This window comes from Protopterus annectens, chromosome 8.part0, assembly GCF_019279795.1.
Source record: "Protopterus annectens isolate FY-2018-M chromosome 8.part0, PAN1.0, whole genome shotgun sequence".
NCBI lineage: Eukaryota > Metazoa > Chordata > Ceratodontiformes > Protopteridae > Protopterus > Protopterus annectens.
This window is the reverse complement of record NC_056741.1, coordinates 1,809,881,792-1,809,902,127: the sequence shown is the minus strand read 5'-3', so window position 1 is coordinate 1,809,902,127 and position 20,336 is coordinate 1,809,881,792. Positions and strand designations below refer to the sequence as shown.

The following is a 20,336-nucleotide window of genomic DNA, read 5'->3' as shown; positions in this document are numbered from 1 at the left end:
GAAGTATTACTTTAAGCATGTAGCTTTTCTTATAAATTCCCTGATATTAGAATTTGAATTACAGAAAGAGTTTTTTTTTTCAATGAACTAATGACTAGATTCATCAAAGTCTTGTAAAAATCAATAATTATTCATATTAGTTTGTCAGCATATTTGTCAGATGACCTGATCCAAGGGAGAAGCAATTCTAGACATTTCAATATGTGAAAGGAATAATAGTGGATTTCACTGGATTTACTAAAAGCCATTAGTTTTACAGAAAGAAGATTATTTGGATGACAGTGTTTGCAAATGTACAGCTAGTACACCCCATACCTTGGCCAAAATGCTTTCTTACTATATTGTAAAATGCTGCTAAAACAATAACCTTTACAATTAAGTTTAGGAAAACTGCCAGGGAAAAATAATTTTTCTCCTCACTTCTTTTTACTCTACTTTTGGGACAGAAAAACATGAATCTCAATTACCAACACTGATTTTTAGAACATCCTTCAGTTTGGTCAAGTCATCATTGTTAAAGCTATAATTTCAAAGTTTATGTCATTATAGTCGGTGTTTACAATGGCTTTGCTACACCTTGCGAGTACAAACTAGCCATTACTCAGCGTGGTTGATTCTGAACTCCCTTGATGGTTTCCAACAGGAAATCACTGCTCATGTGGTTTCTAATTGTGCTCAAACAGTCAGTCATCCATTTTAAAACATTGTTTTTGTACAGGTTTGTGTGACAATGTACTTGGTATGTACAAGTTTGTGGGCTATAGGGAACTTGCCACCCATATGGGGAATGCATGGAGTCTTATTCCCCTGTAAAAAAAATACTTAATTTAGAATGTTTTACCAAGTTGAGTCTAAAATGAGTTTAACTTGGTGAGTTGAAATTTCATTGAGTTTCTAGATTTTTGAGCAGCCACTTATTAACCACCTCCACCACATAAAAACACATAAATGATCGTACTTTTTTCAATCAGTATTATACTTCATGTGTTTTGCAGAAACATATATAGACTGTATTGTTTACTCTTGCACCTGGTAAGTTATATTCCATTTCCTCTGCTCTTTTAAAAAAATAAACTCAGTTTTTTTTTTAAAAAAATAAATACTTTATGATGGTGATGTAATTGGTCTGCTCAGGTAAAAGAAAATCAAATGCTAATCCACATTCACAAAACCTAACACTGCTTGGAGGTTCCTGTAATTACAAAAGTCAAAAACAAATTTTTGGTACACTGAAATCTCTAATGGTTCAGCCATTTCTTAGTGTCTAAATTATGGAACAGTGTCATAGCCAGGAAATCTGTAAGTCAAACCACACTCATTGTCAAGCCTAAGCATAGGGTTTGTTACAAAAAATGATAATAATAAGACTAAATTTAAAAGTAAAATATGTAACTATGAGAAAAAATTATAAATTGTACAGCTAAACATTTTGGTATTAGAAAGAAATGAAATTAGAAAGGTACGATTTATCTAACTTGAATATTAATAAAATGAATATTAAAATTACTTTAATTTATAAAACAAACTGCCTTATATGGGGTTGACTTCTAACTGGTTGACTCTTACTTCGCCCATTCTCTTCTCTGGTTATACCTTTTCCTGACCATTCTTCCATTTGTTGAATGGGTAGTGAGAACATTAGTTTTTACCTTTGTTTTCCCATTTTACAAATGCGCAATACATATAGATGGATAAGTAAGGAGATACTGATACAGGTAAGCTTACCTACCCTCCCATAAAAAACATGTTGTTAACTAGTGTTCTGGTGTTGTTTTGATGGGTTGTATCAATCAGCTGTGATTAATCAAATCTGCTACTAGCAGAGATTTGATCTTTAAATGTTTCAGGTAATTGCAAAGTGATACTTCATAAAGAAATAAAAAAAATTCTGATATAAATAAGATTTAATGAATTTCTACAATATTTCAGCAGTTGGAATAAGACATATCTGAAATGGTGGAGATGTCTGAAAGCATGCAGAAAAATATAAAAATACAATTATGATTTGAATATTCTAAATGGGATGCTCGAATTACTAACAACCCTTTTCTCAGCAAAACAATGGGATATGGATGGTTAATAAGAGTTGTTCACTGATGTTGGAAATACTCTCTGTGTTAATTAGCCTATTTGTTTCTAACTAAATGAAAGTTAATTGAGAAGGGGCATCATCCAGGCAGCCATCAGAGGTGGTTTGAGCCCTTTTGTGATTTTCTCCTCATCCCTGCTGGATGTACAATGAGCTGTCCACAAAATATGTTCCTTTACTTCTGCAATGGAACAGTGCCTTCAATTAGCCCTGTCCCTCCTCCTGCATCACAAGCAGTTTTCTCTCATGCCTCCATCAGGGTGATCACATCACCCTCTGTGCCTCTCGGCACGTGCAAACCCATTCTTTACCTGGCAGAAACAAGTGGGCTATATTAACCTTCAAACCTGTCCTTCCCTGCATGTCACCTCCAGTACTTGGGCAACTAATCAAACCCCAGTTGCCTGGGTCACTGTCAGAATACCATCCTTCCATGCCACAGAGCCAGAAAGATCCAGATTATGTAGTAGTAGGTATGTTAGGACAAGAATGTTAAATTCCAAATTCTTTAAGCAACTAGCAGATAGTACAGAATTTGTATAAAATATTGTATGAGTAATGACTGATACCTGTTAAATGATGAGCTGTTAGCTGAAGAAAATAATATCTCCCACATCCAGATCTTGCTAAATAGCATTAGAATAATCTAGGCATGCCAACATCAAAGCATGTGCCACTATAGACAAGTTTTCTATAGAAATTCACTTTTTAAACCGGGATATGTTTTAGGTAGTAAAAAGATCTACTAACAGCACAAATTTGACTTTTAAATGTTAACTTTTGTTATAAAATTAGACCCAGACTATGAACTTGTGATACAAGTTTGAGTGTTAGCACAATAAGTAATACCTAGCAAACAACTAGGGACACTGGAGGTCTTATAATTAAAGTCATCATTATTTCTTCCACTTAAGTTCTTCATGGTTAGTTTGTCATGTGCTAAAGTAGATACATCATTCTGGAGGATGGAGAGTTACAACTAGGTATTATCTGCATAACAGCAGTACTTTTACATCCCATTTAAGAATGACATCATATAGGGGAAGTATGCATACTGTGAATAAAACCAGGAGTTGGAGAGATCTTCATTTTACTTTAAAATGGCATACATTTAGGGATTAACTTGTTCACTTAAGGATATTAAGGCAAATGCAAATACATTTCTCAGTGTTTTTTCATTATTTTTAACGTGTTAGTCTGCCAGCTTCCTCTTTTAGAAACCATTGTTTCTCTGTTTATTTTCTAGTTCGATTCTTTTCCTTACCTTCAGTTGAAGTTCCGTATCCTTAAGTGTGCATGGTTGCAGAGGCAGAAATGTTAACACGCATCGTGACTGCTGCCCAACCTTGATACTCCCACTATCTGGTGAAATGTTGAGATATCGCTGAAGATCCTTAGGAGCAAATAGCTTCCACAAAAATTCCAGGTTGAATTTTCCATTGTTATAGATGTTTAAGTATTGGGTTGCACATTCATTCAGTTCCACCTAGAAATGTTGATATGGAAAAAAAGCATTTTGTTAACGCTGCATAACATGACAAAAATGTATTATTGTTTTAGAATGACCAATGAAACCTCAAACTTGACAGTGGTGAAATTGTAAACTCTTCATATCTAATGTACTCCATAGTAACTTGCCCTGTTCCTGCCTTAGTAAACACTTTACTAACCTCAGGGTGCCATACAGTGGAAGAATGATAGCTTTCAGCCCATCAGAAGAGATACTTAACAATTCATTTTTGACATAGCTGTCTTACAGCAGTTAATTATAACAAGTAGGTATTCTTACTTTGAGTATGCCTTTAGTGCTAGTATCAAATTTACCAAGACCCCGTCCAGAGCCTATGGCAGTTTTCTGGCAGGCTTTTTTTACAACTGGTCTTGCACCAGCCATCTTTTGATGTTTCAAGCTCATTCCACTTCAGTTCTTCCAGCAAGGAACCTCACCTCTGAAGATAATCTCCACCGAAGAAGTCCTCGAACTCAAGTAAGATCTATGGAAAGGAACACTGTGAACTTTGAAAAAATATAGTAAAACCTAGGTGCATATAAAAGGGAAAGGAAAAAATCCATAGGATATTGAGTTTGGTAATCTTGTTATGAAGACCTGTTGTTAAGGCAATGTAATTAACTCACTCAATCTTGCGTTGAGGAACAGTTTTACAACAGTTATCATAACAAGTAAACAGCACTCTAAGCAGTACCCAGTAGTGACTGTGGGAGGTTGGGAAATGTCAAAGCATCTCACTTAGAATGCCCGGTTGGTAGGGTTGACAGAAGATGTCAACTTGTCAAGCAGCACAGTCAGCATGCCTAGTTGGTAAGGTTTGATAGAAGTGGATACCCTTGGCCAACTATCAGCTTCACACGAATCTTGAGCAGGAAATTTACCATGTAGCTGCTTACTCTGGTGGAATATGGCTCAACCACCCTTGTAATCCTCTAAGACTTGCATTTTTTAATGCATTAAATAACCAGAAGTGTCCATTTTCGGGGTGACCTAGGAACATTGTCTAGTTAAATGAGTTGCTCAGACTTGCATAGTAGGCAAACTGAGGTGGAAGAATTCAAACCCTGTATCCTTGACTAAAGGAATTAGCTTTCAAATGTCATACCTTGCTTTCTTTGTAAAATGTGTCAAACAGTATGTTGTCTTTTTGAGCAAAGTTGGCTTTTCAGGGTAATGTCTAAGTTGCCTTAGAAAATGTATGTATTAACTTTTTTATTCTTTTTTCCTGTTTAGGAAAGCATGCAGAAGGTGAAAATTTCTTGCCACATGTCTTGTGTATTCAGATGAGACACTGAGGCTGGGTATGAGTTCAAGTCATTTATTATACATATACATATCAGGAGCTGTTAACTTGTACATATACTTTGTACTTCATATGCTTACTGGCTGCCTGGTTACATATAACACACTCAGATGTGCACCTCCATTCAAGCTTATAACCACACTGACTGACTACACAAAATGGCACTGATCTCGTACGTGCTCAGTAACTAATATGCACGTGCTGTCTAGCTACAGTGGCTGACTAGGTTCAGTATACACATTGATCTACAGCCGCCCTCTTTAACTTTGACATTGCAAAATACAAGAACAAAGGCATATTTAATAGCTAGACATTATTTCAACATTTCAACAAAACATAACTGAGTTCAAGTCAAGCCGCTGTGTATTTAGGATTGGGTTTGCAAATTCTACCCAATCTGGGTACATTGAAATTCTGACTGGGTTCAGCAACAGGGACAGTCTCTGGGGTTTTATTCAATACTGGAACATACAGGTTTACATCAGAGTTGTTTGAAGAAAGCACACTGTCCTTTGAATTCGAACAGTTGACAAGTCACTCTGGAAATGAAAGTCGTTGGCACAGGCAATCTGCTGTGGCATTGGTTCTGAGACAGGTAACACATGTCTACGATTCCTTCTGTAATCCATTCCTTCAGATTGTATGATGTAAGATCCCAGTTCCTCACAAATGTCCTTCATGATTCCTACAGAATTGTGACCTTTGGATGTTTGCATTCTCGTAACTTCCCTTGTAGCAATGTTCCAAGGGATTTACTGGTTTTATCATAGTACAACTTTTGTGACTGATGTTTTCTCAAAAGTTGAGCCTTGACCACTCTGTTGTTCTTTGGATTTCGTACTAACAATTGTTTGCTGATTGGAAGAGTTGTTCGTGTCAGTTTGGACATCAATCTTTGAGCAGGTGAATCAAGTAAGTTGTCTGGAGGAATGTTTCTGAGATTGAGTAAGTTAAGGAAAACATCGGTACCATCTCTTTTGGATTTCTCCAACAAGTGCTTTGCACTCTGAACTGGATGTTCAGCTAAACCATTGGCTTGTAGATACTCAGGACTACTGGTAACATGAACAAAGTCCCAAGACTTAGCAAATTTCTTGAACTGCTGACTAGTAAACTGTCCACCATTGTCAGACATGACTTTGTGTGGACTACCATGGACAGTAAAATGTCTCTTCAATTTTGTAATGACTGTGCTGGACTTCAAGTTAGGAAGTAGGTCAATTTAAAACCAATCTGAGTAAGAGTCTACTAACACCAAGTATTGCTGACTATTCCGTTTGAAAATATCTGTAGTAACTGTCGACCATGGTAATTCAGGAATTTGGAGTAACTGAAGCGGTTCTTTTTCTTAATGCAGTTTGCTGCTATTGCAAATTGAACATGCAAGAGTTTTGTTCTCTATATCTTTGGACAAAATACAATGCTTCCTGCCCTTCTTTGGTTGAATCAGAACCTGGGTGATCACGATGCAAGATTTTAATATATTCCTGTTGTAATGCTTTACGAATCACGTTATAGCTACTAAAAACAGTGTTTTCTAAGATAATAATTTCTGATCCGATGAAGAAGATGGTTCAAAAGGGGAAGAAATTAAAGATGTAAGAACTAGGTTTAGGTCCCAGGGTTCTGGTGGTTGTCTGATTGGACGTCTGAGAAGGCGGGCTCCTTTCAAAAAGATTTTGCACAAAGAGTGGGACATGACTGGATTTCCTATGCCGAAATGATAATTTGAGATGGCAGCTAACTGAACTCTAACCGTAGCAACTGCAGCTCCTTCCCAAAAAATCGATGCAAGAAAGGACAAAATAGACTCTATAGGAGCTGTATAGGGATCCAATCCTTGGTTTACTGCCCAAATACAGAACCTTTTACATTTACTTTAATATATTTTCCTAGTGGAAGGCTTGTGGGAAGAAATCGGAATGTGTTTGACTGAAGGTGAAAGGGAAACACACCTGGCTATTTGTGGAACTGGAGCAGCCATGCTGTCAATTTCAGGGTCTGGATAGTAGGATAGAACTGCCCCGACTGATGAATCAGGAGGTCTGGAGATGGTTCCAAAATCCATGGTTCCTCCAAGAGATAGGGCCACCGGAAGGGGAACCAGACTTGGCGAGGCCAGTTAGGAGCAATGAGGATTTGGGTACTCTTCAGCTGTTTTGCTTTCTGAATCACTTTTGGAATGAGAGGAAAATGTGGGAAAGCGTAAAGGAGTCCTTGAGGCCAATCGTGGACCAGAGCATCCCTGGGTGACATCCCCGGATGGGGAATTAGGGCAACGTAGCCGCTGCATTTGGTGTTTATGTACATGGCGAATAGGTCGCAGCAAGGCTGGCCCCATTTGAGAAAACTCTCTTTTTTCAACTTCTGAATTCAGGGATCACTCGTGAGGCAACAGAATTGCTCGACTGAGTTTGTCTGCTATCACATTGGACTTCCCCGGGATGTGCGTTGCTACCAGAAAGCACTGAGTGTCCATCGCCCTTTTCCATACTCTTAAGGCCTCTCGACAAAGTGGGTAAGATTTGGTTTCCCCTTGCTTGTTTATGTACCACACTACAGACATGTTGTCTGACTGAATTGCAATTGTCCCTGTGGGAAGAGAACTGTGAAGTGCTTGCAATGCGTAGAGCACTGCTCTCATCTCCAGAACATTTATGTGCAAGTGGTTCTCATGGTTCTGCCAAGTACCTTGGACGTCATTCCCAGATAATGCCCCCCACCCTATCTGGGAGGCGTCTGTGGTCAAAACTGCATTTTCTTGAGGGGGAACAAGTGGGCGACCTACAAGAAGTTGATCTGTATGTAACCACCATGTCAGATCCTTCTTGCAGACGTCTGTGATGAGAATTTGGTGAGACAGGGGGAGATCTTGCATTGACCACTGAGCAAATAGTAGCCACTGAAGTACTCTCATGTGCAGATGGGCTAGGGGAACTAAGAGAATGGAGGAAGCCCTAGTCCCTAACACCTGAAGGACAACCCTGGCCTGTACTTTGTGTCTCTTCAGCAAAGATCTGACTTGGGCATGCAGTGATTCTACTCTTTCTGATGTTAGTTTTGCTGTCATGGTGGTTGAGTCTATTTCTGAGCCTAAAAATACAATGTGCTGAGATGGAGATAAGGCCGATTTTTTTAGGTTTATTGTAATGCCTAATCTGGCGCACAGGGATAGAGTCTCGTCCCTGGTTTTGATGAGTTGGTGCTTGGTGGTAGCAGTGAGGAGTCATTCATCTAGGTACGGAAACACCTGGAATCCTTGACATCTCAGGTGAGCCGTTACCACTGCCATGCATTTGGTGAACACTCTGGGGGCTGTAATGAGGCCAAAGGGCAGTGTTTGAAATTGGAAATGACTGGCTCCCAGCCAAAAGCGTAAGTGTCTTCTGGTGTGCCTGTCCATTTTGATGTGGTAGTACGCATCCTGAAGATCTATTGAGCATATCCAATTGTCTTTCCCGATAAAGGGAAATATCGACTGCAGAGTGATCATTCGGAACTTCGATTTCTTTATAGACTTGTTGAGTTTGCTAAGATCTAGAATTGATCTCCAGTCTCCCGTCTTTTTTGGAACTAAAAAGAATCGAGTGTAAGTTTCGGATCCTATTTGCTCTGCGGGGACTTCTTGGATGACTCTTTTTTGCAACAATGAGATGACCTCTAATGCTGCACAGTCTAGATGAATGGGTGGCACGTCTGGTAGAGACAAATTTACTGGGGGATCAGAAACAAATGGACTCAGGTAATCTCTGGATATTATGGTTTGTACCCAATGATCTTGGGAAATGTTTAGCCAGGGGCTTGAGTACAGTGAAAAACGACACCCAACTGCCTCCAGAGACAGACAGTCGGGCAACCACTCAGGGGCGATGGAAGGGACGATGAGAGAAGTTTTCTCTATCTCCCTGATGTTGCGGACCTCCTCTGCCACAAGGATGACATCTTCCATTGTATCCTCCCTCTTTGCCCCTAGGGGAGGGTTGACCTTGTGCCTGAGGGAAAGCTTTTTGGGATTTACGGAACCACATTTTCCCTCCTGTGTGGCCCTTGGGATAGGGTCTAAAAGGAAGGGAGAAATGGACTCTGACAGCAGATGAGGTTTTTCCTTCCTGCTCGCACCTGGTCAAGGTCTCTTTCACCTGCGGTCCAAAAAGAGTTAAACCATCAAAGGGGGCAGTGGTGAAGGAAGACTTAAAGGATTCTGTGAAGTTACAAAGACGCATCTAGGAATGCCTCCTAAGAGAAATTCCTGCTGCGGCTGCCCTGCTCGCTCCTTCTGCTGCATAGGAAATCAGCCTCATGGAGGAGTTAGCTATCAATGCAAGGGTGGAGAGCTGTGCCGAAACCTTATCTGTGGATCGCAAAGTTACTGAACCCGAAGGGTATCTCCCAACTCCTTCAGGAGATCCCTTTGAAGTTGAGTAGAATGGGACAGGTAATTCAGTGATCTTAAGGTAAATGTAACTGAAAAGAAGGTAAGCTTTCCATACCTATCCATCATCCTGGACTCCTTATTTGGAAGATGGATATTAGAAGATGTCTCGGACAACTCCTTTTTAGTGGCCGCTGCTACCACCATAGCATCAACAGGAACTCCTTTGGAAAGAAAGGACTTATCTTCTGGAGCAGTCATAAATTTGTTTGGCCTCCTCGGGACAGGCTCCACTGTGTTCAGGGAGGTTCAGGCTTTCCAGGATATGACCCCCAAGAGCTGGTCATAAGGCGGTGTCACCCAGGAGGTGGAAGGTCGGAAACCAAAGGCCTCAAGATACACTGATTCATCCTCAGTAGGGTTAGAGGTCTTTCAATCAACCCTCTATCTAAGGATTTCAAGAATGTCAGAAAAGGAGACATCCTCAGAGGTGGATCTCGGGGACTCTTCTGACTCATACAAATCAGTGTCAGACATGACAGACTCAGGTGAGTCAATATGCTTTCTCTTACAAAGTCTCTTCCAAGGAAGCTCTCCAGTGGGATCATCTGGGGAGGTCTTGGAAGAGGGGACATCTCCAATGAGGGCTGCTTGAGTCTCTGGTTCTCTACGCTGAGAGGGGTGGCAGGGGAGAAGAGGTTGCTGCCGGCCACTGGTGGGACATCGGGTCCAAAGGCAGGGCTTTGGAATTGGACAAAGCTTTCTCTGTTGCTTCGAAGGCCTTTCCACCTCGCTCTGAAGACAACCTCCATTCCGAGGAGACGGAAGGTGGACTCTGAGCAGGAGGGACAGGATCTGAAGCAGACTTGGGAACCGAGCTGAGATGAGCCGAAGTGCCAAGAGGGAGGATCAGTTCCGAAGAAAAGCCAGGGTGACTATCCCCCTTGGAGTCGACTTGAGAGAGGCTCCCAGATCCCTCGGCTCCAGACTGAGCCACTGAGGATAGACTTATTGTTTCCAAGAAAGCAAGGAGAATTCTCGGAACCGAAGGATCCAACATCTAAGAACCCGAAGTGTTTGGCTCTGTAAGTGAAGCAGTTGGAGGAGGAGCAGTGGATTGTAAATAGGGCAGCTCCGAAGCCTTTGGGTCCAGAGGGGCTCATTTTTTTTTGCCAAAGCCGGGTCAGAGAGCAACCTCTTCACCACACGCTCGATGTCCTCATCTGAAAGTGTCCTGGAGGAGTGGGTGGAGACAGAAGAAATTTTCCTCCTTTCTAATATAGGAGACCTCAATGTAGGAGAAACAGGGTGGATGTCAGGTAATTGTGTCGGTAATGAAGGTTGCCTCTGCACTGAAGAGTCCAATGGCACCGAGACAGAGGAAGCAGAATCAGAGCCAGAACTCCTTGGCTCCGTTGTTTTGGACTTTTTAGACGGCTCCAAAGCTGGAGCCCAAGATTTTCTTTCAACAGTCTTAGGAGCTGTCTGACCAAGTTCCAGCTGTTCCTGGAAGGAACTGGTCCTAAGACACCTATCTATTAACTTGCATTTCCTCTCATTAAGAGCCCTAGTACTGAAGGCATGGCAAAAGGTACAGAGTTCTTGTAAGTGGGCTTCACCCAGGCAGTACACACAGCTAGTGTGACTGTCAGTCAAAGACATCTTTTGTGAATATTTATCACATTTTTTGAACCCCGAGAGGCGGTGTTCCTTGTGTTCTCTGTCTTTTTCCTTAGACATGCTGACAAGAAACAATTCTAACAATGCTATAAAATTACAAGAACAACAACACTAACTATAACAACAATACTAACTAAATAGACAGTAAAGTTATGAAGAGAAGGAAATCTCTCTCTCTCTTTTTTTTTTTTTTTTAAGGACTAACACTCAGGGAGGAAAGACCCTCTAATTTGAATGGGCGACTACGGCCCTCTAACTAAAACGGGCTGTACAATCCTAAGGGGAGGAACAGGGGATCAAGCACTCAATACAATCACACAAGAAAAGGCTAATAACTATTAAGAGTAAAAGGTGAAGAAAAAAGGGATGAAAAATACAAGATTTATCAAAAAATCTTCTACTTAGCCAACGAGCTAGTAAGGAGACAACTTCAAAGCTTTTGCGGCAAATGAGATCTGGGGTACTGCCGTGAGGCACCATGGGACAGGGGCTAGCCTCGAGCCAGTAAAAGCTCTCGAGCTTTAGTATCGGCTCCGAACCCATCCAGCAAGAATTACAGTGAGATAGGACTACATAACATCAAGTGTTTGCCCTATTTGTAAACAATATTGAAATTGTACTTTTGGAATTTTAATATCATGTGTTGCAATCAAACTGGGGACGTATGCACTGACTTTTACAAACCTGTCACTAGTGGTTGGTGATCAGTCTATATTTGGATATGTTTGCCATAAATATAATCATTGATCTTCGTACATGTGAACAGTACTGTCAAAAGTACTTTCTCTATTTGTGCATAATGCATATCTCTGGGTTAAAGTTCTTGATGCGTAATGGTATGCCTTCTTGAAGACATGATGCACCAAGGCCGTAACTTGAAGTATCACAAAAAAGAGTTACAGATTTGTGAACATCATAAAATCTCAATGTGGGTGGACTGGCAATTTTCTTCTTCAGAATATCAAATGCTCTTTGGTGTTGTTAAAACCAGGATCAGTTTACATTTTTGTGTGTCAACTCACATAATGGTGCAGAAAGCTCACGCAAGACTGGGATGAACTTTCCTAAATAGCTGACCATACCTAGACAATGTTGTAAAGATGTGATATTCTCTGGAACTGGCATTTCTACAATTGCTATTTGCTTAGATGGATCTGGTTCATAAGTAACTTCTTTCAGTTTGAATTTACATTTCTGAGGATTCATTTTAAGATTTACTTCATGTGCACGGTCTAAAACTTTCTTGAAGTTTCTATCATGTTTGTCTTCACCACTGCCTCCAACAAAAAATATCATCTACTATAATAGCACGTTGATAACTAGCAAATATTTGTTCTATGGCACGTTGAAATACATCACTGGCAGAACTGATTCCAAATGGCATTCTTAAAATCTGTATCTATCAAATCGTGTATTGAATGTAGTTAACAATGAAGATTTGCAATCCAGTGAACTTTTCCAAAAACAGCTTTTAGCATCTAAGACTGAAAAAACAGTAGAATTTGGCATGAGAGCAGCTACCTCTTCTACTGTATGCATTGGATGATGAGGACACTTAAGTGCTTTGTTTAAGTCTTGTGGATCAATACATATTTGAATATCAGCTAAGCTTTTCTTATGAGCTATGACCATAGAGGATATCCATTCAGTCAGTTCTTTTACTGGAGGAAGGATGCCTAAATTCACCATTTTGTCTAGTTCTGCTTTTATTTTACTCTGCACTGCTACTGGAATCTTCTGTGCTGGTCTAACAACTGGACTTACTTCATGGTTTAACTTCATGGAATATGTGACTGGAAGTTTACCAAGCTCATCTTTGAAAATATCAACATATTCACTAAAAATACACTTGTGTAAAACTATCTTTGTTATTAATACTTATATGGTGAACTTCTTTATTAAATCAAATCAGTCCCATTCTCAGACTGTCTTTGAGACCTAACAGTGACTGCACGTGTCTTTTGACTATGTAAAACTGCAAGTCATAGCTGTTTTTCCAGCAGAATGGCATGAAAGAACTACTGTGCCATCAGTATGAATCTCTTCACCACCATAAGCAATTAGTTTTGCACACTTTGTTGAATCAAGTTTCTCACCAGCTTTTACTTTAGCAAACATTTGTGCTGATTTAACATTGCACTTAGATCCAGTGTCTACTTCAAGCTCTACAGGTTTCCCATTAATTTGTACAGTACAAAATATTTCACTCTGCTGACAACTGATAGTCTATTGTATTAGTTGTTTCATCGATCACAGAGACACCATCAACACAGAAAGTTTGCTCACTGTTCTTAGAGTTTGCTACAGTCTCTATCTGATCTACTTGCTTCTTCGGATGCTCTCTTTTAACATAAGTCTGTGACACTTTAGACAGGCAAAGCCTTTTGAAAGGATTCCACTTTTTACATTTGTGACATTGCTGACCGAAAGCTAAACAATTTTCCAGTTTAGGTTCATGACTGCCTCCACAATTGTGACAGTTAACAATGAGGTTGGGTGTGGCACTGCCTCTCTGTTTATATTTCTTTTTTGTTTTTTTTTTCCCTGAAACCTCCTTTGGCATTAAGGAGAATTTGGTTTCAAATAAACTGTCTTGATGGAATGCATATTAAGTAGGGCTGACTGCATATTAGGGTTTGTAATTTTTATATCTTCCTGGTAGATATCACCATCACATGAAAAAAGACGTTATGTACTTACCATAACGTTCCACGTGCATTGTTCATCTCGCCTTCATTCTTTCAGATTGGTTCGGAGCCAATCCTCGGCTCTGAGTCGGCCGACTACAAAGCTCAAGGTCAAGTCCCTATCCCATGATGCACCTAGAGTTACCTCAGATCTTGTTTGCTGCGTATAATAATACCATATGCCATTCTATCACTCCATAAGAGAAAGCTATAGAACGGTTGAGCAAACAGGAAGAATCCAGCATCTCGGTCTTCGAAAAGCCCAGGAGGGGGTAGGAGGGTGAGAAGAAGAATGAAGGCGAGATGAACAGTTCACATGGAATGTTATGGTAAGTACATAACTTCTTTATGTGAAGTTGTTCTATCTCGTCATTCATTCTTACAGATGGGTAGCGTCCCAAGCACCATCTATCTCAGGTGGCTCACGGCAGTATGTTTTTTTGGACAGTAGACCCAAAGGAGGCCCTGTCAACTTTGTAATGAGTGATAAAGGTATGAGGTCTTGACCAAGTGGCTACTGTACATATGTTATCAATAGGAAGTCTGGCAGAAAAGGCAGAGGATGTAGGCATTGCTCTGGTTGAGTGAGCCTTAATTTTATGCTGTAAGGGAATATTAACAGCTGAATAAGCAAATGTGATATAATCAGATAACCACTTGGACAGAGTTGTTTTGGCCACTGGCTTACCTTTCCTGGAGTCTAAAAAGGAGACGGAAAGCTGTTCAGATTTCGTAAATTTTTTATTCTATCCAAGTAAAATCTGAGCTGTCTATGAACATCAAGTTTGTGCAGCATATATTCTAAATTGTTGGAGTGATTGGAGAAGAAAACCGGCAAATCAATAAGTTGATTAAGATTAGCTTCAGTGCAAACTTTAGGCAAAAAGGGGTTAGTTCGATGTGAGACTCTGTCAGCATGAAAAATCAAATAAGGAGGGTTAATGGACAAGGCTTGAAGCTCTGACACACTGTGGGCAGAAGTGATAGCTACTAAAAAGATAGCCTTCCATAACAAAACTTGGAGGTCAAATGAGGAAGCTGGTTCAAATGGAGGGAGAATAATGCGAGAAAGCATAAAATTTAGATTCCATGGGGTACAGGGAGATTTCACAGGTGGTCTGAGATGAAAGGTCCCTTTGAGAAAGGCTTTGGATAGTTTGTGTGACATAATGTTCAGCCCTTGAAATCCAAGGTGAAAATTAGAAATAGCAGCAAGCTGGACATGGACTATTGCTGCTGTAGCTCCTTTATTGAAGATCATGGTTAAGAACTCTAGTAAAGAGGCCATAGGGGCTAGGTACAGATCAATGTTGTTTTGACAGGCCCATATAGAACATGTTTTCCATTTGTTAAGATATAGCTTCCTCATAGAGGATTTATGAGAGGATATGAGAATTTGTTTTGTCTCATTAGAAAGGTTATGGAACCTGGCTATGATGGGAATTGGAGCAGCTGAACTGTTAGTTTCATGGAGTGAAGAGAGGGATGAAGTTTCTCCGATGAGTGCGCCAGAAGATCTGGAACTGGGTCCAGAATCCAAGGGTCCTCCAAAAAATGAAGTCGAAGGAAGGAAAACCAAATTTAATGAGGCCAATGAGGGGCTATTAGAATGATGGCCCTTCCCAGGGCTTTTGCTTTCTGTAGTACCTTGGGCATCAATGGTATTGGTGGGAATGCAAATAGGAGACCCGGAGGCCAATCATGTATGAGTTATGTCCCTTGGGGCTTCTCACGTAGGGGGAAATCGTGGCAAAATAGCTTCTGCATTTCGTGTTCATGTAGCTGGCAAAAAGGTTGCGGCAAGGCTGACCCCACCTGTGGAATATCCTGTCCGCTATTTCTTTCTTGAGGGACCACTCATGAGGCAACAAAATTGCTCTGCTCAGCTTGTCTGCTATCACAATGGATTTCCCTGGGATGTACATTGCTAGCAGAAAGGGCTGGGTGGATATAGCCCACTGCCATACTCTTAGGGCCTCGCAACAAAGGGGGTAGGACCTGGTTCCTCCTTGTTTGTTTAAGTACCACTGACATGTTGTCTGTCTGAATCACAATTGTACCCAGAGGAAGAGAGTCCTGGAAGTACTGCAATGCTAAAAGTACTGCTCTCATCTCTAGGACATTGATATGCAGATGTGTGTTTTGATCGGTCCATGTGCCTTGGGCTGTTCTTCCCTGAAAATGCACCCCCACCCTATCAGGGAAGCGTCTGTGGTAACTGTGGCCGCTGGTGGAGGCAGAACAAAAGGACAATCTATCTTGATGTGAAGAGAGGTCAATCACCACTGAAGATCCCTTTAGCATGAGTTCGTGATCATTATAAAGTGAGACATTGGGAGCTCTTGGTAAGACCAGTGAGTGAACAAAAGCCACTGCAGAATCCGCATATGTATGCGACCAAGCGGTATGGCCAAGATTGTAGCTGCCATCATGCCTAACAATTTTAGTACTTCTGATGCTGGAGCTTTGTTTTTGGATATCAGATTGCAGACCTGCTGACGGAGAAGTAAGACTCTTTCTACTGTAAGTTTCAGTGTGGTGGTTTCCAATTCTGCTCCGATAAAAACGGTAAGTTGCGATGGCAACAAGGCAGAGTTTCCTAAATTTATCGTAATGCCCAGCTGACTGCAGAGTGAAAGAGTAGTGTCCCTGACTTAAATGAGTTGATGCCTGGTGGTGGCGGTGAGGACCCAATCATCTAGGTATGGAAACACCTGGAATCCAAAACATCTCAGGTGAGCCGTGACCACTGCCATGCATTTGGTGAACACTCTGGGGGCTGTAGTGAGACCAAAAGGCAGGGCTAAAAACTGGTAATGATTGTCTCCCAGCTAGAAGCGCAGATAATCCCTGGATGGTCTGGCCATTTTTATGTGGTAGTATGCATCCTGGAGATGTATAGAGCACATCCAATTGTCTTTCCCTCAAAAGGGAAGCATGACCATTCGAAACTTCTCTTTCTTGATTTGTTTAGTCTGCTGAGGTCCAGTACAGATCTCCAGTCCCCTGTCTTTTTTGGAACTAAACAGAATATTGAGTAGGTTCTGGATCCTATTTGGTCTGCTGGGACTGGTTGGATGACTCTTTTTGTTAGCAACAACTGGACCTTTATTGTTGCCTGTTCCCTGTAACTGGGTGGAACATCTGGAATTTTTCTTGTCAGTGGAAGGGGTGTGGCGAAAGGAATGAAATATCCTCTGGAAATGATACTTTGTACCCAGTTGTCATTTGTTGTTTTGAGCCAGGCGTCTGAATGCAAAGATAAGTGACCCCTGACTGCCTCCAGAGTAGGACAGTTTAGCCTCCTTTCAGGAGCGCTGGTAGGGCTTCCCAAAGAAGTAATCTCTGTCATCCTGGTTTTGCGGACCCTCTCTGCCGCGAGGGTGGCATCTTCCATTATTCCCCCTCTTCGGCCTCTGGAGGTGGGTTCACCACGTGTGTCCTGAAAGGCTCTTTGGGCTTTTCAGAACCACATCTTTCCTCCCCTTTTGCGTTTGGGGTAGGGTCTAGTAGGGGTGGAAAAATGGACTCCGACGGCAGACAGAGTCTTTCCTTCCTGCTCACACTTGGTCAAAGTTTCCTTAATTTTGGGCTGGAAAAGGGAAAAGCCATCAAATGGGGTATTTACAAAGGATGACTTGAAAGGCTCCATGAAGGAACACAAGCGCATCCAGGAGTGTCTCCTAAGAGCAATTCCTGTACCTGCTGCCCTGCTTGTTCAATCAGTTATATACAAAATGAGGCACATGGACGAGTTAACTATGGAGTTGAGGGTAGCAAGCTGGAAGGTAACATTATCCGAAGCTTCTGTGGCTACTGTACCCTGAAAAGTATCTCTGAGCTCTTTAAGGAGATCTCTTTGCAATCTACTAAAATGGGTTATATAGTTGAGCGAAAGCAGTGCAAAAGTCGGTGAACTGTAAGTGCGCTTCCCATACCTATCCATGATCCTAGAATCTCTGTTAGCAGGATGGATAGAAGAGGAAGTTTCTGAAATTTCTTTTTTGGTGGCTGCTGCCACCACCATGGCATCAACTGGCACACCTTTGGTCAGAAAAGATTTGTCCTGGGGAGCAGATATAAATTTATTAGGCCTCCTGGGGACAGGCTCCATGGAGTCCGGAGACTCCCATGCCCTTTGTAAGACCAGCTGCATAAGCTCATCGAAGGGCAGAGACATCCAAGAGGTGGAGGGCTGAGACTTGAAAGCCTTCAGGAGAACCGACTTGTCTTCAGTAGGGTTGATGGACTGCCAGTCACCCCTCTGCCTAAGGATTTTTAGAATCTCAGAAATGAGATATCCTCAGAGGGGGACTGTGGGGACCTTTCGGATTTGTCCAAGTCAGTATCAGATGTCAGGGACTCCTGTGGGGAGTCTAGATGCTTCCTCTTACAGACTCTCTTCCTGGGAACCTCATCAGCTGGAGCTTCTGGTGAGGTCTTGGAAGAGCATGGGCTACCCAATGGGGCTTCCTGAGGCTCTGGGTCTCTACGCTTGGCAAAGATCTGTGAAGCAGAAGCAGACACAGGCACTTTAGGGGAGGAGAAAGCCAGACGAGGTCAAAGATGTCTTAGGAGACATAACTCTCCTCATGGCTTTGAAGGCACCTCTGCTTTGATTTGAAGGGACCGATGGATCCGAGGAAACAGTCGATACCCCCGGCACCAAGACAGTTGGCTCTGACCCAGAGGTAGGAGCCGAGCTCATCCGAGCAGAAGTACCGAGAGGCAGAGTCGGAACTGACAAGTCAGTCTGACTATCCTCTCTGGACCCGACCAGAGAGTGTTGGCTCCTAGATTCCTCGATCGGCGCCAAGGATGTCAGAGTAAATGGAGCTGAAGACACCGGAGGAGGCATCAGCTCCAAAGGCTCTACGATCAACAAGTCCAACTCCTCCAGCCCCGAAGGACCGGTATGGCTCGGAGGAGGAAGAATAGTAGCTGGTAAAAGGGTCTTCAGTGCCGAAGCTGCCTGGGTCGGAGCCGATAAGAATTTAGCAAAGGGCAGTGCCTGTAAAAGCTTCTGCACCACATGATCCACATCCAAATCGGAAAGGCTAATCGAAGACCAAGATGAATGGATCAAAAGTGGTACCGACTGTAAAAGTGGAGATTTTGGTATTTCGGATACTGGTTACAAAACCGGTAACCGGCTCTGAAAGGATAAGACAGTCAACTCCGAGGTCTGTGGAGCCGATGTGGAAGACTTTTTTGATTCAGATGTAGAAGTCTTGGAAGAGTTTGAGGACTTACTGGATCCATCTTGGTTGCTCAAAGCCTCTTGGAAAGAAGGTTTCAGTAAACCTCCATCAATCAGTTTTCTCTTTCTCTCCCGGAGAATCCTAGAGGAGAAGAAATGTCATATGGAGCAGCTTTCTTGGAGATGGAATGCTCCAAAACAATAAATGCAGTTTACATGACTGTCACTGACAGACATTTTCTGCCCACATTTAGGGCTTTTTTTAAATCCTGACTTAGGGTGTTTTTCTTGGTCAGCCTTATTTGAAAAACTTTACCCACCCAAACAACAATAATCAAAAAGCCCTATAAAAACTATGGGCTAAACAGTAGTCACACACACACAAAAACTATTTATTTAAAGTGAAGAAATATCAAAGCTGTGACTGAAAGTCACTATCTAAAGGAACACAACAATACTATACACTACAATACCACACACTAAAATCTAAACTTTAATTCTAATTATTTAAAGTTGTGACAAAAAGGTCACTATCTAAGCACACAGTATAATACTATCTAAGCACACACTATAATCTAAACTAGGCCTAAGAAAAAAGAGGCCAAATAGTAATTCTAAGAAAATAGCACACCAAGGGTAAGGGAAAATACACAACAAAGCTGTAACAGCTTATCTAAAAATCTAAAACTATCAAGTAGAAAGAATTATCAATGTATTGAAAAATATTAGAAAAAATAAAGTTTTTACTGGCCCAAGCTAGCGAGAACCTCCGATCTATTGCAGTGGCAAACTAGATCTGCGGTAACTCTAGGTGCATCATGGGATAGGAACTTGGCCCCGAGCTATCTGAAGACCTTAAGCTTTGTAGTAGGCCCACTTGGCTCCGAACCCATCTGTAAGAATGAACGGTGAGATCGAACAACTTCACTTTAATGGTTTCTTAGACACAAATATGTCAGCCATGTGAACAGGTTCAAATGAGTGAAGAGTTAGCTTCTATGGTTGAAAACTTTGATCCCATACTGGTATTGTTTTATTTTGAGTAGGACTTGAGTGCTAAGTTCCTTTCAAGAAGGATTTTAGAAGTTGTAAATAAAGCCATCAGGAATTAGGGGAATCTATACATACTGAGAAAGTTGCCACACATACATAAATACACACGTGTGTGTGTGTGTGTGTGTGTGTGTGTGTGTGTGTGTGTGTGTGTGTGTGTGTGTGTGTGTGTGTATGTGTGTATATATATATATATATATATATATATATATATATATATATATATATATATATATATATATATACAGTATATATAATATATATATATATATCTATATATATATCTATGGGTTTACTTCTATTTATCGAAAAATCACTTTTTCGAAAAACAAAAAGTTGAAAAGTTGAGCCCACTTTAGCAAAAGTGCACTTAAACGAAAGTGCACTTTCACGAAAGCCGATTCATAGAATCGGGGAAAAAAACCCAGTAAAAACACATTTT

General features: G+C 41.3%; 1 protein-coding gene across 1 annotated transcript in view; it reads right to left on the bottom strand.

The window, feature by feature from the left end:
* HYDIN (HYDIN axonemal central pair apparatus protein) overlaps nucleotides 1-20,336 on the bottom strand; it is a 6,673,197-nt gene that overhangs the window by 691,959 nt on the left and 5,960,902 nt on the right. Inside the window, exon 74 of the mRNA XM_044079523.1 lies at nucleotides 3,354-3,575. Coding sequence (XP_043935458.1) covers nucleotides 3,354-3,575 — 222 coding nt within the window. The remainder of the gene's footprint in view (nucleotides 1-3,353; nucleotides 3,576-20,336) is intronic.